Genomic DNA, 27,797 nt, shown 5'->3' with positions numbered 1-27,797 from the left:
ACTCAGTTGCTTCGTATTACCTGTTCGCTACAGGTAGAAGATGGATGTGAGTATTTGAGATACAATCGTGGTATGCAATGTTAAAGAGAATCTTCTTGCCTGGTGTGGTCGTTTTCTGTTTGTTGATGCTCAAAGTAAGAACGAACGTGCACATACATACATACCTGTCTCTCCATTAACTTGACTTAAATAAACAGTTGTTAACCTGAACTTGTGCTGAGTCCGCATTGAAAACGCATTTGTGTATCGACATTAAGGAAAGCAGTTTTGTATTTGGGTGGTAGTTTGTCGAGAAGTAAGAAACGGAAAAACGTCTTCAAGAAGCTTTTCTAGAAGTGTGGGCTCAGTGTTTTTAAGGTCAATTCGTTTAAGTTTGGAGTGAAACGTTTTTGCATACAAAGTGTTTTTGTGAGTTCCCCGTAGTAAATAATTAGGTGTGACAACAGTGATGTACATAGGCACCAAGCAAGCAATCTTAAAGAAAAATCTTTCGTTAGTAGTGGGTTACATTCTCATTTCTCAGAGTCTTGTGTTTCAAAAGCTGAAAGTTATTAGTGCAGATAATAATTGCTAGCCAAGCAAATCTGAGCTGGATTTCTAGGAATGTGATGATCCGTGCGACTATCGACTTCTACTAATACGTAAAAGTGGAACAACTATTCCAATCAGCAGCTTCGGTGTCGGTTCAATGTACTTCAGACATATAATGACCATGTTCTGCATACCTTAGCAGACGCCAGCAAAGAAATCATATTCATCAGCGATAAGCAATTTCTTCAACATCTTCATCGTCATTCCGGCTTCCACCTTTTGGAGCAATCAAATTTGTGAGTAAATTTTGATACATTGCTTGGTTTTTGTACGTTCAAAACAAAATATGCAAATGTGCTCTTTGGCCGTACAAAACGGACTAAGAATTAAGCGTCATCTGCCATTTAAAACGTGATCGAAATTACTAATGTAATATTGGTGGACAAGTGGCTGAGCACGTATCGATCAAAAACAATGAGGAATAAAGTTGACACACAAGGTGGACAAACTACTCCTAACAGCTGATAGGCGAAGATGCACTAAGCCACTTCAATCAGCTCTGCCATTTGTGCAATATATTGTCGACTTTATTCACTCGTTCAAGATAACTTTGCGAGCGAACCGCCTAGATATTGTCTGGAGAACACAGAACAATTGAAATCGGTTTCGACTTGGAACTCCTTTTTCGGAAATAAGTAAAGGAATTTTATTTGATTTTTTCTTCATTTTAACCCATTGATCGGATTGAAAGAGATTATTTGGCCACTTACGTGAACAATTAATAGAAAATGCGATAGTCGGCTTTTGTGATATCCACGAAGTACACCGGTTGTCGAAGATATTTAACCTCTTTCTGCTTTTTTTGCTGTCAGTAGGAAGGAAGGGCCTTTGGCATACTGTTCTAACCAGATAATTGTATTCTATTTTGTCACAGCAAACTAACCGACTTTTGCATTACTTTGAAAAATCTGAACGATCTAAATTCGAGTTCAGTAATTTACAGGCAAAACCAATGGTAGTGGATCAACTTAAAAATACTGAATTCTGTCGTCGCCGTCGAGGCACTAAAGAATATTTTGATCCTTGGCCTTCAGGAAGTCTTTCCTCGGCCATCTTGATATATCGATCGCGACCCTATTGATCAACAGGATCCGCCCAACGCTTCTGGGGTTTTCTTACCGGTCTTCGTCTTTCTGCTCTCTGCCCAGTGGACGTAATTTTTTTCGTTTACTTCATAAAAATCGTCTTATTTTTGTTAATTCGAAGACCAATTTCGTTTGCTGTTTTATCGAGGTTTATAAAAATCTCCTTTGGTTATATGAAAGATCGAGTCATGATGTTTATATCGTCGGCATATGCGACGATTTGGAGGCGTGCCTTCTGTGTCCACAGATAACTTCCGTATAACTTCTATTATTATTCTGTTAAGGGAAAGTCGCATCGCGTCCCTCAAGAACTATTGTGCCCCCACCCTCCCCCCCTCCCGTATAACACTCCAGTGCCAGCTTGTAGAGTAGAGGTGCCAGCCCATCTCCTCTTTTATATCTACGTTTGTCCACTGGGAGCTCTTCCTTAATGAAAAGCTGCAGACGGAGAATAACAGGCGAGTCTCCTGCGCCTAAAAACGGGATAAATTGTATCAACTGGTCTTCTAGGTTGGGGGTTCGGTAGAGCTGACAACCCTACACGGTAAACCGAAGTTACGAAGCCACAACAGGAGCCTCGGACTGGAGGGATAACACAACGACAACGGAATAACGATACCCATTTTCTCATGGAAGATGTGCTCCCTGTACAGAGATGAAGCTGCCAAGCAGTTCCAATATAAGGCTGATGTAACAGCGTTACAGGAGACGCGTTAGTACCCCATATATTATAGTGGCCATCCAGTAAACCATGTGCTCGGAGTAGGTTTCTTAGTCAGCCAAAAAATGAAACCTGTTGCTATCGGCTCCGAAAACATAAACGAACGGCAATGCACTCTGCGCTTGAGAGACAAATTTGGAAATATAAGCCTCATTAACGTTCACGCCCCTACAGAGGAGACTGCAGACTCGGAGAAGGATAGCTTCTACGAGGCAGTAGAACGAACCCTCGAATTCTGTCCCAGATATGATATCAAAATCATACTTGGGGATTTTAACAGCCAAGTAGGCACGGAGCCCATATTCAGGCGATACGTTGGCTCTCATAGCTTACATCAAAATACAAATGATAACGGACTGCGGATTATTCAATTAGTAGGGTCACACGAAATGGTTGTTGGAAGTACCTGGCTTGCGCGGAAAGCGGTTCACAAACATACAGACTCCGGCGAGCGGAGACGCGACTTCACAGACGGAAAAGGAAGCCTGTCAGAACTAACAGATCTGTGAATTCGAAAAGTACAGGGAGCAACCGCACCAGGCGCGAAAGTTTTACCAACAAGCAGGATGAAGCCTCGATGCTCATCCTGCCGAGACAAAGAGGGAAATCTGCTTTCCGACAGAATGGGCATATTGGAGCGATGAGTGGAGTTCTTTTGAACTACTGAACAACCAGAACATCGGCTAGTTGGAGATCCCACCAACTGAAGACGACGGACAAATACTGCCACCACCAAGTATAGAAGAAACAGTTCGTGCAATTCATCGGATTAAAAACTATAAGTCGCCAGGAGCCGATAGAATTACAGCCGAATTGGTTAAATATGGCCGCGACCAATTACACCAAGTGGTTCATCAACTTGTGCTCAAGGTGTGGGACAGCGAATCAATGCCTGACGTCTGGCAGAGAGGCATTATCTGTCTTATACATAAAAAGGGAGATATCACACAGTGCAGCAATTATAGAGATGTCACATTGCTGAGTACCATCTATAAGATATTGTCCGCTATGTTGCTAGGCCGGATAGCCCCATACGCCCAGAACATCATAGGCCCATACCAAAAAGGCTTCACTCCAGGCAAATCAACAAAAGATCAGATTTTTTCTCTGTGGCAAACGATGGAAAAACTGTTGGAATATGGACATCAGTTGCACCATCTATTCATCGACTTTAAAGAACCACCCGAGACGTACAAACTGCCTTCATACAGATCGAGCAAGTGGCGCGAGATCTTGGGCTGCACATCAATGAAGGCAAGACAAAATATATGGTGGCAACGTCAGCACCGAAGACGAACCAACCAACAACATCAAACCGCACTGGTCAAACAGGAAGAATAAGGATAGGAGAATACAATTTTGAGACCGTTGATAGCTTCTCCTATCTAGGGTCGAAAATCACAACCGATAACAGCTACGATGATGAAATCCGCGCACGATTGTTGTCAGCCAACACAGCCTATTTTAGCTTACAAAAACGAAACGAAACGTCTCACCATAGAATCAAAGCTCTTACTGTACAAGGCAATGATTTTGCCAGTCCTCATGTATTCCTCGGAGACTTGAGCTCTTAGCAAGAAAAATTGCGAACTCTTGCGTTCGAGAGAAGAATCCTCCGAAGAATTTTTGGCCCCCTACATGAGGATGGACGATTCCGAAGCCTATATAACGACGAAATCTATGAGCGATACCATGACCATCCGGTTGTGGATAAAATCCGGCTTAATAGATTACGGGGGGGGGGGGGGTGACTTAATCCGTATGGATGAGGAAGATCCCACCCGGAAAGTCTATAAGGGGAATATCTATGGTAGAAAAAGAAGACGAGGCAGACCCTGCCTGAGAGGGAGCGATGGCGTAGGTCAGGACGTCAGACAGCTTTAAGGGATATCGAATTGGTGGACCTCGGCGCAAAACGCGGATGTCTGGAGTTCCTTATTCAGGCAGGCCTAGACCGGATGCCGGTTGTTACGCCGTTCATGATGATGATGACGTTTGTCCCAAATACATCTGTCAGGCTATAATTTGTTTTCACAAAGGCTGGTTTTGGATTGATATCTACGCATCAGGCTCTCCATTACTTTGTAGACTTGTCTTGTGTTGTTTGCTCGCGATGTTGTCAACAACTTCTTCGCTTCTTCGTAAAATGTTTTCTCTTCTTTTGCCCCAACATTTTATTAACTGTTCATCAAAGGTTCCGTCCTTGTACCTCATTCTATGTATTGTTTGAATCCCTCATTTTCCTGTGAAGCACTTCTTGGCATTCCTCTTCAAACCAATCATTTTTTCGGAGCCGGGATTTACATCCAACCACTTCTTCTACTCTTGTTTTGATAATGTGTTATAGATCATACCAGGTGTCATCTCTAGGCTAGGGAGAATAGCACCTGATAGTTCTTTCATTTTACATTGTATTCTCCCGCTATTCAATCATTTTTAGCTTTCCCACCTCAAATTTTCGAAATAGGTCTCCGCGGGTCTTTGTAATTCGGCACATGTAGTCAATACTGCCCAAAGCTATTCATTTGGTTTCTGTACATAATATTTGGTTTTTTAATGGATGACGGGTTGTGGACCCATAGCTCCGAACCCCATAGGCTTCGAGGGAAAAATTATATTTGGTGAAGTAAATCGACTTGGCAAAGCGTTACTCTAAGAATCGTCCGTAATCCTTCGCAGCATAATTCACTGTCGTGAAGAAATTCTTTACCTGCCATAGATCATACCCGTTTTGCCATTGTAGATAATCAAACGTGTGAAAATACCTTTATACAGTCGTGAGCGATATTTTTCGATCCAAAGCAGTATATTTGCATCTATTTCTCTTAGGGTGAAAATTCCTAACAATACTTTTATTCAAAAAACAAATTGGTTGGTTGGTTTTGTTGTAATCAGTGGTCTACACCCCAGGTTCTGACAGAATACCTTGGACTCATCAATTTATTTTTCAAAAGGGACTTGACGACTCCCTAGCATTTGCACCAGCACCAGCCTGCATCTTTACAAAGTTATCTTTAACTCTGAAGTGTAGTTTACATGCATTAGATAACTAAATGACTAACTCATTGCCAATAAAGCGTTTCGGGTAATTTAGTACTTTTAGAAATATTTATCTTCAATCTTGCTTCCGATTCTTCCTTCCGATATACGCCTTTCTACTTACTGAAAATGTGCAGGTATGCATTTATTGTATTTATATGTACATGTTTAGACAGTCACTCACCTTTACCTTAGTAATGAGTCAGTATCAAAACACTTTTTGCTTCATACTTTCCAATACGTGCTTTCAGTAGCCGCTATCCACGGAATTGGCGTCCACACTCGTACATATGTGAAATATTCGAACAGTACAATTGATAGAAAGCAACTTGATGTTTATAATTTTTTCCAGGCAAATTGAGATTAAAGTTGTTAAATAAAAAAGATGCGATTGCGAAGAAAGTCAATGAAGACAAATTTTTGTAGTAGATTAGAAAAATTGGCTTCGCAATTTTCAGAGCAATTTGACTTTCAGTTTCTTTTGATAATTGTTCGATGTTTATATCAATTGCGGAATTGTCCTATTTAGTCTAAGTGGCCTTTGATATTCAGCTAAATAAGGAGGGACTAAGTAAATCTTTCTTCCGCTTGCCGCGGTTTACACATACTTCACAAATGTGGGACAAAAAAGAATCTTCCCCTGGGTGCAGCTGGGGCAGTTAGCTTTTCTCTATGCATAGTGAGAAATAGGATAAGACTATATTCGATCGACCGATCAACGGCCCTTTTCTGCTTGTGTTCGTCGATATTGTTACCTACATACTTTTTGAAGTGCGGCCCACAGGAACTGCATTTCTCATATGTGGATACGCTTTGCCTCATCCGACACATCATTACAGCGACAGTCTGTCTCAGCTCGTCCAAGGCGAAACTAAAGGCTCAATACAATCTTCGGACGCTCATCTGTAAACCGCACTCAGACTAATGCCGACGGATGGCTGAATGACGAACTTCGATACTTAGCAGCATCTTTGTCGGAATCACGCTGGTATTGGATGCTTTATCGTAAGCATAGTATAGTTTGTGAACTCAGCCTGGCGTCTATCACGATTTCAAGATGTCTGGTGCACCGCCCTGAAGTCAAATAATTCACTGTTCCTTTAAAAGCTGAGCTTGTTTTGTACGCTATTCTCTTCTGGCCAAAATTCGTTGCGCACGTAGGCTTGCAAAACCTTGACTTTTTGTTTATATCTAAAGCTATTGGACTATGGAAAACTAAACACTACGTTGCACTCGCAAGAAGGATTCTGTTGTTCGAGGTTATATCGCCAACGTTTGCCATTTGCCAACTTGGGGCCAAAACTCCAGCTGCCTTGCCAGCTTTGGATTTGATTTGCTCGAAAAAAGCTTATTTTCGAGTGTAGCATCAATTCAAGGCACTTAACCGATGATTTTGACTCGCCGATCAAAGTGTGGCGTATTCCAGAGGAAGTATCCCTGTACTATACCCGAAGTGATTTCCATCCCTATCTGCATGTATTCGAAATAGATTTCGAATGCCGCGAATCCTGCCGCGCCACATCACTCCGCCCCCAGATGAAACCGAGGGGTTTCAGCGACCGAATCCGGAACGCTGTTCCCCATCAGTCGTTGAAGCGAACGCGCCATTGTTTAGGCCTGGACAGGGAGACCGCCTTTTTGTGTCCACCGATCTCGAGCTGAAAGAAATGTTCTCCCCGCTCGAGAACGCGGTACGGGCCTTCATAAGGAGGCTGCAGCGGTTTCCGGATGGCATCCGTCCTGACCAGGACGTGCGTACACGTGTCCCGTTCCTTGGGCGCACAGACAGGTGCGGGCGAGTGTTGGGTGGGAGGAGTGGCCTTCACACCAACCCCGACTCTGTGATACCCGATCTCTTGTCGAAGACCGGATCACTTCGGAGTCTCGGGTTCTCCCCGTATACCAGCTCCGCGGGGCTGGCAGCTAATTCTTCTCGGCGGGTTGTACGTAGGCCGAGTAGGACGAGAGGCAAGACTTGGGTCCAGGACGGATCGTCACGTGCCATAATGGCAGCTTTCAGCGTCCGGTGCCAACATTCTAGCATCCCATTGGATTGCGGGTGGTATGCAGTAGTCCGCTGGCGTTTAAACCCCAGGAGTTTGCCTAACTCCGAGAAAAGGGTGGACTCAAATTGCATTCCCTGGTCAGTGATGACCACTGTAGAGATGCCAAAGCGAAGTATCCACTCTCGACAGAGGGCTTCGGCAATGTCTTTCAGAGGTATTGCCTCAGGCCCCTGCGTAAACCTGTCGATGATTGTGAGGCAATACTTGTAACCGTGCGAGTCTCGCAAAGGCCCTACTATGTCGAGGTGTATGGTGTGGAATCGATTAGTAGTGCGGGGGAATGAGCCCACTTCTTTCCTTACATGTCTGGTAACTTTACACTTTTGGCATGCGATGCACTCTCTGGCCCAGGACTTGACATCCTTGTTCATGGAGGGCCAGAAGTATTTATCGGTGACTAACCGATTTGTTGACCTGATACCTGGATGCGTTAAGTCGTGAACTGCGTGGAACACTTCCTTGCGAAAGGTGGCCGGAATGTATGGCTGAGGTCCCTTTTCCGAGTCTGCGCAGCAGAGAGAGGTTCGAGCCGAAGATGGGCAACTCTCGAAATTTGTATTTGGGGTTGGATTTGAAGCTCTGAAGTACTGCGTCATCCTCCTGCGCCTTGGCAATAGCCGAGAAATCGAGTGAGGCGGGGATGTTAACCTCGGAGACACGAGACAAAGCGTCAGCAACTATGTTGTCCTTGTCGGACACGTGCTGGATGTCTGACGTAAACTGGCTTAAAAAGCTCAGATGTCGAAGCTGACGAGGGGACGCTTTGTCGGGCTTTTGTTTCAAAGCATATGCGAGAGGTTTATGGTCCGTGAACACTGTGAACGGCCTGCCTTCAAGGGAGATGCGGAAGTATTTCATGCTTACTGTATACTGTAGTTCCGTTGAGCGGGGTTCAGCTGCCTAGAGAAGATGCTCAACGGCAACGGTTTAGCATGCCCAAGAACCTGCGCAAATCCTTTACAGTTTTCGGACGCGGGAAGCTTGTAATCGCTTGCGCCTTGTCTGAATCGGGCTGTATTCCTTCAGGGGAAATGGAGTGGCCGAGGAATCTCACCTGTGTTTGAAGGAACTTGCATTTCTCAACGATTAGGATTAACTCGGCCTCAAGAAGACGTTGAAAAATGCACTCGAGATGGCTAAGTGCTCAAAATCTGAGGAAGAAGCGACCAAAACATCATCCAAATAACGAAACAGAAGTCGAGGTTTCGCAAGACCGAGTGGATGAACCTTTGAAAGTTTTGCGCCGCATTGCACAATCCGAAAGTCATCCGGGTGAACACGAAAAGTCCAAAGGGTGTGCATATTGCCGTCTTTGGAATGTCTTCTGGAGCTATAGGGATTTGATGATAAGCCCTGGTTAAGTCCAAGGTCGAAAAGATGCGGCAATTCGCGAGGTAATGCGCAAAGTCGTGGATAAGTGGAATTGGATATCGGTCAGGAACCTGAGCCGTTTGGCTTAGGGACCATATGTAGTAGGGAAGACCAACAGCTCTTTGAGGACCTGCATAATTGCTGGACTTATACTTCGACTGACAACGACCTGAAAAAAAAGGAATGGACATCTGCACTCCGCTGACATTTTGAGATATAAAAAGTTTTTATGAATTGTGTTAGTTTATGAAATTAATTGTTTTTTAAAAAAATTTAAGTTTAACAGTATATAATTCATTAAATACTAAAAACTCATCTTCCCAGGTGACAAGTTTATAACCGAGTCCCTATGGAGCCCTAATCGCCTGGTCGACTACGTACTGCCAACAGCGAGCTTTGTTTTGTATATCTTGTTCCGAAGTTTCTTTTTGGTTGATCAATACTTTGCCCTTATGGTGCGTGCCTTCTCCCGGGCGATTAAACATTGTGCCAAATTTCTTGGAACGCAATATATTGATTGTCGCTTGTTGAGAAGTCTTGCAGAACTCATCATTCGTCTACCAATGACACCAGTGATTCCGATGCAAAGATTACACCGGGAATGCTCCGCTGCATGGGCACAGAATCATTGGATGAATCCGGTGTTTAAAATTTCCAGCCTTTTTCTCGCCGTCATTTCCAAAATCTGCTTCCCTCTAAAGCTGAGTGTGACATGCCTCGCCCAAGGGCCTTGTCAATAAAGTTATCAACCAGGATACACTCTTCGTGCCCAAGCCATGGTCTTCCAGAGCACCAAGCCTGCGTCGAAAGTCCTGTATCGCCTCATTCCGTATTAAATATACACTGAAAAATATTATGCTTAAATACCGAATTCAATCAAAGCCATCCTATCAGTCTTGGACAAGAATCCGAATTCGAGTGCTTACCTCAACTAGGCAGATGCCACGTGACTGGGATCTTGTTTCGATACTACGCGCTGATTAGCACTAGATCTAGATCTTTATCTCCGCAGTGAACTACCCTAGCAACTCGTATTACTTGTAAGGTGGGTCAAGTTTATTGCGTTTTAGCCTTTTCTAGTTTCACTCTGAAGATCGGTCGTACCATTGTTTCTTGTCTTCGGATATAATTTAACGCCACAATTACCACCTTCGTCGATGCCAATTCACGGCTCTGCGGACTCGCAGTATGTCCGCAGGTGTACCGGTCACTAGCGGTTAGCTCTTCATCAAGAAACTTTCTTAAGGCTACTAACTAGGACATAGGTATAATGTTACCTAACGGATTAGAACTACTTGCTCAGGCACCTCGGGAGCACCATTCCCCGTATCGTAACCGCCCAGATGACCCAGACAGTAGACACTAGTAGAATAACGTCTTATATGTTTATATAGACTAAGGCACTGATTTATATATATGATAATAACTTACAGTTCAGAGAGAGTGACATCCACAAAAAGGTTTTAAACGTAAGTCTGAGTTGCTAATTCTTGCCATTCTGACCTACAAGAAACACTTTTAATGAGGCTTGTTCCCAGCTATTTAGCGTCATTTACAGATTAGTTTGGCAAACTGAAAGTGTTTTACATACACTTCGAATCGTTTACCTCCATCCTTCATACCTTTTTATTCTACAGCACTGTACATATTCTCCCATAATGCGCATATTTGAAACACTTGAAGCATTTCCTTCAAAGAGACCTGCCCCTCATTAAGCCAGGGTCACCCAATGCGAACTTTTTGTATACCTAAGTATGTGTAGGTTGCGTAGTAGCAGAATAATCGCTGTGAATGTCACCACATATCTTCATGAGAATAAGTCACGACATCTCCTGCAAAGCCTATAGTTTAAACTATCCTATTAAAGCAGTACCGATATTTACCCCTTAGATTTAACCTCTGCACTTGGTGGCTTGGATCTCATTCTTTTGAAGGCGTCCTGCGGTATTCTCCACAAAGAAAGTTCTTACTTGGCTGCAGAGTTGAAACACCTTTTTTAGAGTTCTCAGATTCTGGTACTATTTCCTTTTCTTTAGATTGAATTCAGCGTTCACCTCTTTGGACTTGAGTGTAAAACAGCAGCAACATTTCTGCCATTTCAATCACAACTGATCCAATATATATCGCGCTCATGCTGCACACTTTTCGTTTAGAGATCGGCCCGCCTCCGGGCGCTTACACCTGGCCCCCACTTTTCCACCTACTGAAGTTTTAGCCTCCTTGTTCAACTTGAGTGACATGTTTATTTTTTGTTTCTTAAACTTCTTCTGCTCACTTAGGATTTCCCATTTTTTAAGGTTTTCGTTGTCTCCCTGTCTGTCACATGCACTTTTCTTCAAAATGACTACTCTGATTCAAGCGAAATCTGGTGGACATATGGAAGCTATGAAATCCCACGGAAACAGTGAGTGGCATAAATTTACGTGGAGTTTAAAGGGGGGCTCACCATACATGCAAAGCATGATGTAGAGAAGGCGTATCAAATGAAAGACCTTGGTTAATACTTTCCGAAACTGATATTGACGTAAATTGCAAAATACGCGAGTAAGGAGCTAAAATATACACGATTAAAGTGAAAGAGGACTAGGAAACTACCCAAACCAAGAATCTGAAAAAAATCAGGGTGATGCGATTATATGAAATGTAGGCTTCAAAGTGTCCTATCGCTAATAGTATATTACCAAGTTTTTGAAATTGACCGAAGAACCCTTCTTAACTTCATTCTAGGAGTTTCGTGGAAATCCTACAAACTTATCAATTGCCCGCGAATTTACTCGATTTTAAACCATGCAAATAAGATGTTGACGTCATAATTAACGAGAATAATTGGCATTCGTGTGAAGTATTAAAATTCAATTTATGAGGAATCTACTTCGCTCCAGCCCTTTTCAAGGCTTTGTGTAAAACAAAGCTTATAAAAACCGGTTTACTGTCTGTCTGTTCGTTTGGTCGATGGAATGTTGAAAACTTCAAAAGCTACCGCTAGTTCATGCCAGACAGTTATGTGGGACTCTTACCCACTCAAACCACCTCCTTCTCCTTCCAATCTCCCCGTGGGACTCCCATATGATATTATGTCGCGGGGCTGTGTCATGATTTATCCTATACTCGGGTTCACGTTCGTGCTCCTCTGTCGTTCATTCTTCCGACCGTCTTCTTCCTGCCTAAGCTGCTATTACCTTTTCGACTTGGGTCCATATCGCCTTCGACTTCAATATATAATGCATGCTGTTTTCGGCTTTTAAGTTCTCCTCGATTGTATCATAACTTCGAATGCAGCCCTCTAAGCTGCGAATATCAGAAAGTGAAAAAAAGGTCTTGCGTCCTCCGCAATATTCGTGCACTTTGGGCAACATGGAGAATCGTCGTTATGTCGAAACCAACTTCTCCTTGTGGTTGCTCGATCCATTTCCAAATATCCCCTGTTCCACCTCTCCTATAATATACCTATAATTGGGAGCATTCTGGAAATCAGTTCTTCGGTATTATATACCTTCGTGGCTGCACACTCTAAATGCTATTTGAAATTCAGCCTCTCGTCAATCATTACGCCTAAGTGCTTGAGCGTAAGCTTGGAATGTATTGTTTGATATTGTTTGATTTTCATGGACATGCACTTTCTCCGTCTTATTTTCTACAAGCAATAGACTAGCATTCTCCAATCAGGACTTAATCTCATAGATTGCTTAATTCACATAAAGCTCGACTTCTTCGAGGAGGCATGCAATAACCGACACATCGTTCGCGAAACCAATGGAGGCCCCACCAATAGGAAGTTCTAGTATCAGGACTCCATTATACATAATAATCCACAAGAGTGGGTCTCGATCGAAGCTTTGTGAGACTTGCAAGTCGTTCGATATTAATTCCGTAATCTGGTTTGCAGCACAAAAGCCTATCAATTAAGGAGTCGGCAAAGTAAGTAAGTATTTTGCTTCATCTCGCGGACTTGAAGGCATTCTTAACATGATCAGTGTGATCGCTGCGCAGCACTTATCCTCGTCAAGTGCGACCTTGGCTGTATTAGTTACCAGGTTAACTGCATCAGTCGTAGTCCTCCCCTTTCGAAAACCGAACTGATTTTCAGAGAGAACGCCTTCTTTTTCGGCAATAGGATGTAATTTGTTATAGATGATGCCAGTATTATTTAGAAGGCGTATCGACCTGTAGAATGAAGCTTCACCCAAAGGTTTGTTTAGATTGGGAATTAACATTGGTTTCTAATCCTCCTTCATTAAGGCATGTGGTAAATGCCTCGGCAGCATATTTGGCGCTATCTTGACTGCAGCCCTAAGAGCTTTGCTGGAGATGCTATCCAAATCAGGCGCTTTGTTCGCATTTTTTTTTTTCGCGGCTTCTAGGACTTCCTCCTCATTTACCAAGGGAACTTCGTTAGTGTCTACCTCAATCAGTGGGAAGGTTAGCGGTGCTCATGTTTTGTGGAAACAGATTCGTTTCGTTCATTTTCGTTTCATAAAGCAGATTAGGGAAAAAAATTGGTGAAGAGCGTTTGCTTTTGGCTTTTGACATTATTTTCTTGTAGGCGCCACCTCAAGGGTCCGTGTCATCTTCCTTACACAGTCGCTCTTACTTTCTATGATAGCCACATGTAATTTCTTCTGAGTCTCTGTATATTCTTCATGTAGCTGCTCTTCTGCTTCGTTGATTGCGTCTTCTGGCAAACTTTGCGACATTTTCCGATTTCAGAATTCCACCAAAAGTTCGGAAATCGCATCTGTCTGGTGTGACAACACGCACTTTTTTTTAGAAACGATCATACTGTTTGGCACCAAATTTGGTGGGGAAGTGGGAACTTTGAACTCTTACGCATACAGTGAGTCACATCGTTCTACGTGGAAGTTAAGGCGATTTCTATGGGTGAAAAAGGGGGTTCTAAATTCACCAAATATAATCATGTGGGACATCAAATGAAAGTCCTAGATTAATATTTCTGGCTTCAGTTCTGGCATTCAATGCATGGGGTAGCAAGGGCTAATTTCTTTCAGGGACCTACCCAACCAAAAAATCTGAAAAAAATCACAAAGCTGCTCCTATACGATACGATAAGCCATACCGATATCTGTTCAAATAAAATTAATAATACTATATTAACACTATATTACTAAAAATTTTAGTAATTAACTGTTAAACCCTCCTTAAATTCATTCTAGAATCGTGAGTGCTGTAATATACGTTATATTATATTGATCCTACCCAAATTGGTGGAAGTCGCTCCACTATTTAACAAAGTTATAGCAGGTCAAAGTTGTCGCTTCAGTGCAAATTCTAAAACTAAGATTTGACATAATACATTACGTGCTAGGCACAAATGGAACAAATGCTCACTCAAATATTGATATATAAGAAAAACACAAAACCTTTCATACCAAATCCAGTTTCTGGTTTCCTGACTGGTTTGTATCTGTTGGAAGTGTACTTCACATATTTTAGTAATGTTGAACTCCTAGTGTGAAGCCTATGAAGTTGACTACTATCAATACATTGCTTTCCAGATCAAATTATTTGTGTAAATGACTCTTTAAAAAATAAAGCCCAATTAAAGTTTTAATGACGTACATACGGACTGTTACGCACTGTTCATCATATTGGGCAATACAAAATCTTTTATACCTGAAGCGTCTAGCTTCCAGTTCGAATTGTTGTCTTCTCTTCTCTCGTTCATTTGACCAGAGGTCAACGGGAATATAATTAGATGCTGTTGTAAGCCTTTCCTGCTTTTATTCCCATGATTTATTGCGTAGTGCTTTCACCGTGTTCTTGATTTACGTCTATTTATGTTGCTTGCCTTTGGTAAATTCAACCAGCTGAACAATTTTAGTTCCAAGAGGAGTGTAAAGTGACTTTTCTTGATCAGATCCCCATTCCATTTCCTGTCGTGTAATATTAAAGAAAAAAAATACCAACCTTTCCGTTTTCTTCAGCGATAATCAGTAAAAGTAAGGATTACCTACAAAATAACTTGTTATATGTACATGCATACTATATGCATTGTTGAATGTTAAGGTGAAAATGGCTACAGCTAGTCTGATCCGCATCCTATAAATCAACATGCGACGCAGCGCAGCTTAAGATTTTATTAGCGCAATTCGCTCCTAGCTGATTTAGTTCTAATCAGCGAATAGTACCGGAATAAGGACTCAGCTACATAGCGTCTTGACTTATCAGGTATGGGCTCGGAATTTGGTGACCATCAATGCATCGCGTTCGAAGTGGTTGACGCTGTCCCTCGACGTCCACCAGCCTAGCGCTCTCTCTGCGCGTGGAATGTCGTAAAGGTGAACATCGGAAGATTCGTCGAAGCTCTTAGAACGCTGGAGGATACTTCAGGGGGTGGTCGCGCTGCAGTTGGCACTGTGGTATTATACATTATGTTATGAACCTGGTAGCGACGGCCAAATAAGCGCCATGCCGGGCCATGAGAAGCCATCTATGTCTGGGTGGGCGGACAGAAGGAGTGTCATCAGCTTCGCCGTTCGGCGCAATATTTAAATGGCCGGAAGGCATCCATTACAAAGACACGCTCGAGATTATTACCCTGATTTAACTCAGGTACCTATTCCCAGCTGAGTCGACTGGTATCCGAAATTCAGTCACGATAACAAAAACCACTGCCACTAGTGAGATTTGAATCGCAACCTTCCGTACGACAGCTTTATATTACAGACCATTATTTCGTATGAATCCTGTTCGGGTTGACGACAACAACAGATTGCCTACTTTTCACTGCGAAAGAGCTGAGAGAGAAAGTCCCCTCTATCATAAATAAAAAGGCGCCGAGATCTTAGGGTATCCCGGGCATTTCTCATTGTCGCTGGAGACCTTGAGCTAGTGTTTATATACCGGTCACTGTATGTTTGACATACCCGAAAAAATACTCGAAAAGCTCATAAGAAGACTGCTGCCGGGGAGTTATCTCCAAGGCCGTTCGGTTTTAGAACAGGGAGATCCACAGTGGATGCTATTCATCAAGCTGAAGCATACATCCGTTGATCTCGACGAATAGTACTCTTCGTAACAATTGATGTCAGAAATGTAAATACCTTGGATTGACACTTAACTCGAAGATAGACTTATTGTGCAAATCAAAGCAATAGTGGATAAGGTTGTAACTTACATTTCGGCTTTAAGTCGACTGAAGGCGAATGTTTGGGATACTTCTATATCTGGCTGTCTTCTTGTAAGTGCAGCGCAGTCCGTTCTGCTCTATCGGCCGATGCTCTTGGCAAGGAGGTGTATCGTAAGCGCCTTGCATAGAGACAGGGAGCTTTCCGGGTATCGCGCTCAGAATCGGCAGTGACAATGATCGCGGGAGTTATTCCCGTGGCCTTCCTTGCTAAGGAACGTAAAGTCCTCTATAATGCTTGGGAGAGACTCAAGGAAGTGATTGCTTCTGGCAAAATGAATCAAGAGGCAGTGGAACTGCGCTGCTCATTGACAACTTAGGTCCGTGACTGAACCGGAAGCATGGTGAGATAAATTATTTTCTCGGGTATGGAGGCTTTCTGTGATACCTGCATAAGTTTGGTAAGGCACGGTGGACGACGCTGATCATACTTTTTTTGTGGAAGATGGATTCGTTGGCAACTTTGTCCAAGTACAGGGAAGCTCTCTCCGGATAACATTTGTCAAAGACATAATGAGGTGGATTAACAGATGGAGCCGCGTTGCACGTTATGTTCGCATTCTTGTTTTCGTAAAGCAGATTGACCTCGATCGGTGGAGAAACCGGATGGCAGGGTTCTTTGAACTAATAATTCCCTTCCTCCTCTCCGCTCCCTTTGATGAAAGGAATCCCCTGACTTGTAAGCTTCGTAGTCCGGGAACTAGAAACGAGTTCTTTGATAACGGGGTGGTGGATGTTGCGGTAGCCCAAATGCAATGCGTAAATATTATATATTCACCTACCCTACCGAAAAAAGGGAAATAAAACATAAATAAATACTTTGTAAACTGAAAACGGATTTCTAAACTCAGAAATTAGAACCAATTATTCCAATCTCATAGCGACACATGTAAAGCTTTTCTAGTTTCTGTGAGATCTAATTTTAAAGCGGATACAGTAAGTATGCAATGGTTGGAAGGCAACGAGGCAGTGGGCAAACTAGTCAAGAAGGGAGCAGGGACGCCTTTACACGGGCCAGAACCCTTCTGTGGAATCGGAAACGGTTTCATGGCTATGAATCTAAGAAATGAAGAGGAACGGTTGAGGGAACTATACTGGGCGGGCCTACCGGGGATGTAGCAGTCCAGGGTGCTTATTGGGGGATACGAACCCATACGCACAAAGGATTGCTTAAACCTCACCAAAAAGAACCTCCGAATCATAGTGGGAATTCTCACTGGTCATTGCCGGCTGAACTATCTAGCAAGGGATATCTACGGACACTGCCTGCAGGTTTTGTAAGGAGGAGGACGAAACCTCTATACAAGTCCTGGGACAGTGTCCGGCACTTGTGCAAAGTAGGTCGAGGCATCTGGGAGAACACTTAGTACCAGATGCAAGGCTGAAAGATCTGGAAGTAGGGAACATACTAAAGTTCCTAACGGTTATAGGCCTGCTTGAGATACTATGATCAATAGGTACACTATAACCAGTAAAAGGGGCACAATAGTTCTTCAAGGACGCGGTGCAACTTTCCCTTAACAGAATAATAATAATAAGTATGCAATTGCATCCATTTGAAGATTTGATAATCATAGATGCCCATCCTTTTGAAGTTTGCGAAAAACACAGCAGATATACTTCGAAAACGCACTTTTCCAATTGACCACCCAAACCTAATAATTTGTCTGCAATTCTAAGGCAAATACAAGGTAGAGGCTAAAGGTGGCTCATCGACACTTTAGTGTGAAACAACAATTTACGGATTTAGAAACATAGATGTTGGTGATAGACTTGTAGTAGGGGCGGAACACAATTTGGCCTTTAATCAGAAAACCAGGGGTCCAGAGTAACATGTCCTGATTATACATTCCATATGTTAATACCCATTATTTGATCCATGGCCTATAATCAACTATAAGGAGCAAATCGAAGAATTACATCAAGTAATAGAAAATACGTGTCCGGATAGCTGAGTGGTTAGAGCGCAAGGCTGTCATACGGAAGGTCGCGGTTCAAATCTCACTGGTGGCAGTGGAATTTGTATCGTGATTTGACGTCGGATACCAGTCGACTCAGCTGTGAATGAGTACCTGAGTCAAATCAGGGTAATAATCTCGGGCGAGCGCAATGCTGACCACATTGCCTCCTAGTGTACCGTTACGGTCTTGAATGAAGTGCTCTAACACACTTCAAGGCCCTGATCCAACATGGATTGTTGCGCCAACGATTATTATTATTATTATAATAGAAAATACATACAATGATTTGAATGATATCTAATGTAATAGAGAATAAGACTTATCCCGTTTATATTAAAAAAAACTATATCCAACTGTCAAGGAAATTGCTACAAAAAATCAAAGAGTATAATATAAATGAATTGTTTTTTGACTATAGTTTCACAATTTTCTAGATGATCTACCAAAATGGGAGTCCGGAGAACTGGAGTTGGCAGAGGATACGAGGAAATGGATGGCGCCAACATACAGGTACCGCAAAATAACAACCTTAATGATTCGCACGTAATCAACACATCACTAGACACTGAATTCGAGTTGTCGTCAGTAAGCGTTGTACCTGATGGTGAGTGTTTTTACCCTTAAATTTTTCAATAGTAACTAATATCCTTATTTTTCAGATACTTTCACTGTGCAGCAGGCAGTCAATGCTTTGGGTTTTGGATGGTTTCAGGTGAAACTTTCTCTTTGCGTTGGGCTATGCTGGATGGCAGATTCAATGGAAATGACAATACTGAGTGTTCTTGGTCCGGCATTACATTGTGATTGGGGCATTTCCAGATATCAGCAGGCTCTCACCACAACAATAGTATTTTTAGGGATGATGCTTAGTTCCACATTCTGGACGCAGCTCAGTGATCGATATGGGAGGAAACCAGTAAGTAATTGACATGCCTAAATTTCAAAATTGAATTTAAGTTGATTATTCAATTCGCTTGTTAATATTTGAAACGGTTTTTAGGCTTTAACACTTTGCGGCATTCTGTTGTTCCTTTACGGATTGTTAAGCGCGGTAGCGCCGAGTTTTGGGTGGTTGCTATTACTTCGAGGATTGGTGGGCTTCGCTATTGGATGTGTTCCCCAATCGTAAATTTTACCTTTACTTGCCCTTTCGAGAAATACAGTTTCCATTTTCTTCCAGGGTAACTTTATATGCAGAATTCCTTCCAACTAAGCAAAGGGCCAAATGTGTTGTCCTTTTAGATGTAAGTAATCAAAGAATAGTAATAGGGTGTATATGTAAAGGGAGGAAGTTGATTAAATTTCTTTTGCAGTGTTTCTGGGCGCTAGGGGCGTGCTTCGAAGTTGCTCTTGCATTGGCTGTTGCCCCAAATCTTGGCTGGCGATGGCTACTTGGACTTTCAGCTGCACCCTTGTTCATTTTTGCTGTAATAACACCGGTGAGAGTGACATATTTTTCAATTGAGAATCATGAAAATGAAATATTCTCTATTTACAGTGGTTGCCAGAATCAGCACGATATCATGTCTCAAATGGTCAAAATGAGAAAGCTTTACGAACGCTTGAGGATGTGAGTCTTGAATAGCAATTGTAATATTTTATAAATGCCGATTTAGTTGCATTTCGAAGACTATAATAAAAGATACTGCTTAGCAGCTATTATTTTCTCCTATAGAACTATTCCCACTTTTAGTTCAATTTTGGCACTTTTGCAGCAAGCAGACATAAATGATTATTATAATAAATATAATTTGTACATATGAATATACATACAAAAACTATTAAGAATTTTTGAAAATTGCCAAAAAAATAGTATATTTTAAAACCTATCCATTTTATTTGTACTCCGACGAAGCTTTTTCTGATATTTACAGATTGCCAAAGATAATAAACGACCAATGCTTTTGGGAAGACTAGTTGTTGATGGACCAACAATCAGCCGAGGTAGTGTTAAAGCTTTGCTGAGTGTATCGCTACGAAGAACGACACTCTTGTTGTGGTTCATATGGTATGTCTATTATTATTATAAACTATTTTTAGTTTATCATGTTTTTATGAATGCCAATGAATGAAACTACATGAAATTTTCTGTAAGCAGAAAGTCGACTCACGAACAACTTTACAAATCCGCTCTTAAAGTATTGATACGTAAATATCTGGTGTTTTATTTGTTGAAATTATGAATCCAGAAGAAAGTTTCATGAGAACAAAATCAGAACAATAGAATGAATAGGGCCAGCATGAACGCCACGTACGGTACTTAAGAACAAGCACAACATAGGAATCATGAGTCAACTTCCAGCATTTTATGAAGTTGGACAATATTCGAACAATTAATACTCGCCAAATTTCAGTTGCAAATATTCTATGAAAGCCAAATAACGAATGACGGAACTTAAGTTGACAATTATTAGCATTTGATTGGAAGCTATCTAAACTATATCTGCCTTTTGAAACTTCTTTGAAATTCAACTCCAATGAATTACACGTCTCACGAATAATTAATTCCACTACTAATAAATGATGTACGTATGACTGCACTACAGAAAACTTTCACTGGCGACAAACAAAAACAATTTTTTTATAGTTACTAAATCCAGCACACATCCCCAAAAGCTGATAGCGAAGGGTATACATTTTTTTTTTGGGTCTTACATAATTCCATATGTCCAGAGAAATGCCATTGCATACAGATTTCTAGAATGGTCGCCATTATACTCATTTTACAATTTTTTCTTTAGCGTCAAGTATCCAAACCTTAATGAAAATAAATGTGCTTGATTTTGTAGCTGATTTCTAAAATGTATGAAAATTTTACTATTATTTTTGAGGTTTCATGTTGAATGTTGCAGGATTGCGCAATCTCTCCGGTCTTTTAGTTCATGGATGAAAAGTTAAATTGGAAATTAAACATAGAACTAACCCTCAGTTCTGTATAAGGAAATAGTATCTTCGATCATGGATTGGTCTCTGGCTGAACAGAGACGTGGTGCACCCCACCCTACCGTACGATTCTATTGTGTGGTGACCGGCGCTAAGAAAGAACTAGTGAATTTCTTAAAAACGACGGTGTTGTTCGGCATATACTCTCAATTTACTCCTGCACCTCCTTCCTATGACCCCTCATTAAATATGCTGCAGCGTGCCATCAGACTGCGTGAATCCGGATGTTGACCTGTGAAGGGCATAGTAACACCCTAGCCGGGAAGTACGTTGAGATCTAGATACCATGTATATCATGGACCACCGTATCCTTTAAGATTTATCAGTTGAGTAGTTTCTCAGAAATGGTCCTTGAAGTAAGTGACACTTTTCGGACATTCCCCTTCGTAACTAATGTGGAAACTAATATCTGCTTCGGAAAGCACTAATCGCGAACTTTCATTTGATACCCCACCTGAATATATATTCGGTGAAAAAAAATTTAAACTCAACCTTTCCACAAAATTTCGTATCAATAGAAGTAACGACACATAAATGGACAGACAGACAGAGAGACAGTAAACCGATTTTAATAAGATTTTGGTTTACACAAAACCTTACAAAAAGGGTCAATTATAATTTCTAGCTGTATACAATTACATGATTATTAAATAGGATTTAGAGTTTCGAGAAATTTGATGCATCTTTGACAAACATTGTGTGCGATTTATATCGTGACTTACGGTCGGACACCAGTCGACTCAGCCGTGAATGAGTATCTGAGCCAAATCAGGGTAATAATATTGGGCGAGCGTAATGCTGACCACATTGCCTCCTACAGTGTACTGTAGTGTACCGTTACGGTCTTGAATGAAGTGCTCTAACACACTTCAAGGCCCTGATCCAATAAGGACTGTTGCGCCAACGTTTATAATTATTATTTTCCGAGTTATCACAATCTCGGCAGATGCCGGATTTTACCTAATACTAGCACTAAGTGCCAAGCATTTAGGCTCGGACGATCCTACCTACTTAAAAACTAAAGGGGCACTGGTGGTGGTGGCCGGTGGTAGGTCAGTGGGAGAATCCGTCGAGTCCTCCCCGCAACATCGATCACGTATTCAGAATGGTGTACTTCTGCATGGTTTGAACCAGACTGTGCGAAAGTTCCAGGACATCAAGGGAAGCCGTGAGGGATTTAGGTACAATACCTGTAGCTGACAATATTATGGGAACTACAATCACCCGCTCGAGACGCCAAATTTCTTTGATTTCCCGAGCCAATGGCTCATAGTTCACCTTCTTCTCCACGTATTTCAGTTCAATGTTGCTCTTGTGGGGAGTAACAACATCAATAATATACGCGGAGCGACCCGTCTTGTCAACTAACAGTACGTCAGGCTTGTTGTGTGCAGTATGGCGATCAGTCAGAACTTGCCGGTCCTTTAAGCAGAACTATCAAGTACTGCTTGCGGCTCATATCGGTAAACCGGACATGTTCCCGTGATCAGCCCATGCTTATATGCAAGGTTTTGATGGATAACCTTACACACAGCATTATGCCTGGTGATGTATTGCACCGGTGCCATAACAGTACAGCCAGAAATGAGATGGACCAACGTCTCTAACGCCGAACCACACATTCTGCACTGGTCGTTTTCCACCCGTTACTTCATGATGAGCTTTTTATAAGCTCGAGTGGCGACCACGCCGTCCTGAATGGCATACATGAACCTCCGTCTCAGCAAAGAGCTCCCCAGCACACAGCCATCTGTTCGACAAATGCAAATCGACAAATGGCTGTCAAAGACAATTCACGTGTTTACCGTGCATTGCCTTCGACTTCCATTCATCGATCCGCTCTTGGTCCGACTTCACCCCACTCAGAGGATTGAAAGATCGATCCTTCAAGTTAGGTGGAGTCAGCCCACAGTCTGCCTTACAGACAGCCGCATGCAAGGGACTCGCCTGCTCTTTGCTGTAAAAATAAGCGTGTAGCGAGTCAACTTGGTGATGATGTTGTGCCGCCACGTCAACCACGCCCCTACCGCCGATGTCACGAGGCAGGTTCATCCGCTCAACGGCAGACTTTGGATGATGTATTCGGAATTTGGACATAGTTGTCCGTATCCGCCGTTGGACGTTTTCCAGATCGGTCTTCGTCCACGGCAATATTCCGAATGCATAAGCCAGTGAAGGGATAGGGAATACACTCAACGCGCTTACTTTATTCTTCCCCGAGAGATGCGATTTCAGCACCAGCTTTACACGTCGCAGGAATTCGGACAGCAGAGCATCCTTCAGATCACTAACTCAAGCATGGGTTCCTTGCAGAATTCCTAGGTACTTGTAGAAGTCCGTCTCGGTCATAGCTGCGATGTGGAGGTCACCAATGCTATGTCCGGCATGCAGCTCGTGATGACCTTTGCGAATGGCTTGAATTCGATATTTGTCTAATCCAATAATCCAAACTCCATCCGAATATCACGGCTGAACATGTCTATTATTCGCAACAGACTTCTAAGATGGTCGTCAGTACCAGTATACAGCTTGATGTCATCTAAGTACGTCAAGTGTGTCAGTTCGCACTTAGCACGTAGGCCATACTTTATTGCAAAACCATGCCCTCTAGCTTCATTCAGTAGCCATGAAAGGGGGTTCAGTGCCATACAAAACCAAAGGGGACTCAACGAATCCCCCGGAAAAATGCCCCTCCGGATACGGATGGGCTCTGAGGTATTAGCACCCTCAGATGTTTGCACTGATAAGGTGGTAGGTCACCCTTCCATAACTGTCGCCAAAAACTTTATTAGTTTTGGATCAATGCGATACAGATGTAGGACATCGATTAGCCAGGTATGCGAAACGCTATCAAAAGCCATAATTAATATAGCAACTGAAGAGGTTTCTTTGGCCTCTAGTTGCTTGTCCTATAACTACCGAGTCGATAATGAGTTGCTCTTGCAACCCCTTGACCCAACTCGGCAGCCCTTCTGCTCCTCGGTCAGAATGTTGTTGGTCTCGAGATGCGCATTAATCCTTCCACTAATAATGGACGTGATGAATTTGTAGAGGGTTGGTAAGCAAGTGATCGGTCTTGTGTCTGCGGGGTCCTGCACCGTGTCCTTCTTAGGGATAAGGTAGGTAATCCCCGCAATGAGGAAGGGTGGAAATTCCTCCGGCCGACTTATGACCTCATTTATACTGCGTGCCACCCGACTGTGTATGCTGGTAAATTTCTTATACCAGAAATTCTGCACCCGATCCAGACCTGGGCCCCTCCAGTTCTTCGAGCTGTTTATAGCTCGTCGAACTTCATCTTCGGTAACATCCGCAAAATTCATGCCAAGCGTATTGGCATGGTGGGTGCTTTCGGCGGTGATCCACTCAGCATGCTGGGCGGGTAACCCCCAAAGTCCATCCCAATACTTTTTCGCTTCTGTCACCGAGAACTGTATTGTCTGGACGCTCTGTTGGGATTCGTTGAGAGATCTGAAAAAACTCCGCTGGTTCCTCGCGTATGTTGCATTCTGGACACGTCTGGAATGACTTTCGCCATACCATCGTAACCGACTGCATATGACAGAAAGTTTCTGTTTTATTATTATTATTATTATTATAGTGGGAGTGCGGGAACTGGAATTGGAAGTGGGACAATTTAACGGATGGAAATGTTATGTAGTAGACGGAAGAGGATGGTGCATACAATCAAATGAATTTCTCCATCACGAATTGAAATTGAAGAAACAATGATAGTTCGCAAGTCGCGAAACCGGCGAATAGTGCAGATTTTACTGCACCCTTTACAAAACCAATAGGAAGCCTATAAACGAGGTAATTAAACATTCCAAATTTACCTCATACCCATAAAATGTTACGGTTGCTGGACACTTCATTACTTTTTAAGGTTTAGTGTAGAACAAAACCCTATTGAAATCGATTCACCGTCTATCTATATGTCTGTCTGTCTATTTGTTACACGCATTTTTCTCCAAAACAGCTACACCGATCTGAACGAAATTCGGGAAATATGAAATCCCACGCATATAGTGAGTGACATAAATTTACGCTGAGTTTAAAGGGGGCTCTCCATACATGCAAAGGGGTGATGTATTTTTTTTTCACCGAATATAGTTACGGTATCATATGAAAAGCATCGATTAGTACTTTACGAAACTGGTTGTAGTTTTGACGTAAATTGTAAAATGCGTCAGTAAGGAATCAAAATGTATACACTTAAAGTGACACAAAACTCATTTTCGAAAACTATCCAACTCAAAACTCTTAAAAAAAACCAAGATGATGTGATGATATGAAATCTAGGCCTCAAAATATGCCCCATTCCGATATCTGCTCAAATAAACTCACTAATTATATAATACCAAGTTTTCCAAATTGACTGAAAAAACCCTTAAGTTATTTTTAGGAGTACTAAATTTTGCAAGAGCATAGAAAACAGTATCTTGCATAATGCTGTCGAGTTTGAATTTACTGCATCTTAAGCCGTACAAACAAGATGCTGACGTCACAATTAACGAGAATAATTGACATTCGTTTGAGATATTAAAGTTCCATTTATGAAGAATCCTCTTCTCAGCAGCTCTTTTTAAGGTTTTGTGTAAAACAAAAAGAGAGGGCGAGGTGAGATGAAAAGTGGTCTTTTTTTCACGGACCATTCTCAAAACCTACCGCACTGAAAAATATGAAAAAAATCACGAAGCGGCCGCTATACGGCACCTAAGCTCCATCCCGTTCAAATAAAGTTAATGATACTATATTACTATCGTTTTTAGTAATTGACTGTTAAACCCTCCTTAAATTCATTCTAGAGTCATGCATGAAATGGTTATAATAGAGGGCATGATTCTACCAAGATTGCTGTAAATCGCTCCATTATTAAGAAAGTTATAGTAATGCAAATTCTAAAACTTTGAATGTCAGTATCACACTAAAGTGAATATTCTGACATATATATGAATATATGCTAGGTACCAATGCTACAAATAACCAGTTAAATGTTGTTATAAAAGGAATACACAAAACCTTTCATACCAAGTCCAGCTTCTGGTTTCCCGACTGGTTTGTATCTGTTAGAGGTGAACATCTTTACATTTTCTGATAATTTTGAACTCCTAGTGGGAAGCCTATGGAGCTGCTATTATCGACACAGTGCTTTCCAAACTAAATTATTTATGTAAATGGCTCTTGCAAAAACAGAGCGCAATTGAACGGAACTGTCATGCACTCATCGTTCATCACATAAGGCAGCACAAAACTTTTCATACCTGAAGCGTCTAGTTTTCGGTTTTTCGATTTGCTTTTTTTAACCTAGGCCTTACCGTGTGAAAAGAACTACTTTAGCATTGAAATTATTTGCCTGATTTCTCGGTCACATACGCTGAAGCTGACTATACTGGAAAATCACACTTGCCTCCACAAAGCTGTGCTATGTGTGTTTATCTAACAAAATGTTCACTTGCCATTAGATCTTAGTCTGTTCTGTCCTTTTCAATGTACTATGATGTTTTGCTATCTAACAGGAGGGAAGGAGTTTGAATCCATTGAGCGGTACATACGTACAATATCTCTACGTTAATCGAGGACTAAACTTTAAAGAGTAGTCAATGCGTTGGAATTGGTCCAGCCGACCAGCATTCATATGTGTAAGAAAAGTGTCAAACCTATATTCTATGACTTACCAAAGTCCGATGCTGTTATATAGAAACTTTAACTAACCTAAAATCCTCTAATATCATCAGTTGTAATTTTTTTCCAAAACTCCCCAACAGGATGGCTTGTGCATTTTGCTATTACGGACTTGTTTTAATGTCAACTGAGATGTTTGCCAACAATCCTGTTGAACCTATACAGGATCCTACCAATGACTGTCAACATCTACAAACAACTGATTATATGGATCTATTGTGGACTACATTAGCAGAATTCCCAGGGATCTTTGCCACTATAGCAATCATTGAGAGATGTGGACGTAAGAAGACAATGGCGATACAATTTCTGCTTTTCGCAGTATGCGTAGGGACTTTGACTAGCACAAACGAGTAAGTAAAATTATTTAACGTAACGTCAACACATTATATTAGACGTACACTATAGCACCTTATAATAATGGCGTAGTGTACTTACTTGTTTGTATTGTCGGCAGAAACAAAAATACAAATTGCAATTTAATTGGACGTTGACTTATTTCTGTCATTTTCAGTCGAGTTCTGCTCACAATAATACTTTTCCTCGCACGAGGTGTTATCGCAGGATTGTTCCAAGCTGCTTATGTTTACACACCTGAAGTATACCCAACAGCATTACGTTCGATAGGGGTAGGCGGATGCTCTGCACTGGCTCGACTCGGTGCAATGGCGACCCCTTATGTGGCCCAAGTACTCCTGCAGACCTCGCTTTGGAGTGCAGTTTCAGTTTATGGATTGTTTGCAATATGTGCAGCTCTAGCATGTCTTCTACTGCCCTACGAAACGCAAGGATCTGAATCTAATTCATAAGTGTTACCACGCGTGGATATCTAGGTTCTGCAAGTCTGATTCACAATTTTGAATTAGAAATGAAAAAGTCTGAACTTAAAATGGAAAATTCCGAAAATGACTTGGAAAAATCTGAAGTTAGTTTGGAAGTTTCTGAAATTAGTTTGGAAAATAATGAATTTGATTTGCAAAACCTATATACATTGTACATACCGAGTTAAAAAAAAACTGATTCTCAAAGCGCGGTGCTTTCTGGCGTTAGAATAAGGGCAAATTGTTAAAGCTAGTTTTAAGAACCCGTAATATTTTAAACACTCTTTAGATAAAATAGGGTATTGTTAATTTATTCAATTATTTATTGCAGTTGAATTTTTAACTAATTAATAAACACTAAAATTTCATT

The 27,797-nt window shown here is 41.8% G+C and overlaps 1 protein-coding gene across 1 annotated transcript; it reads left to right on the top strand.

Annotated features, from left to right (window-relative positions):
* On the top strand, nucleotides 1–27,797 carry LOC119646576 (synaptic vesicle 2-related protein). Its single transcript, XM_038047069.1, has 10 exons — nucleotides 1–827; nucleotides 18,413–18,582; nucleotides 18,638–18,894; nucleotides 18,979–19,103; nucleotides 19,159–19,222; nucleotides 19,292–19,417; nucleotides 19,477–19,548; nucleotides 19,853–19,986; nucleotides 26,690–26,959; nucleotides 27,121–27,797. Exons 2-10 carry the CDS (start codon nucleotides 18,426–18,428, stop codon nucleotides 27,413–27,415), a joined length of 1,500 nt encoding a protein of 499 aa, XP_037902997.1. The 5' UTR covers nucleotides 1–827; nucleotides 18,413–18,425; the 3' UTR covers nucleotides 27,416–27,797.

The sequence above is a fragment of the Hermetia illucens genome, chromosome 1 (genome assembly GCF_905115235.1).
Source record: "Hermetia illucens chromosome 1, iHerIll2.2.curated.20191125, whole genome shotgun sequence".
Lineage (NCBI taxonomy): Eukaryota > Metazoa > Arthropoda > Insecta > Diptera > Stratiomyidae > Hermetia > Hermetia illucens.
This window is presented reverse-complemented; position numbering and strand designations above follow the sequence as displayed.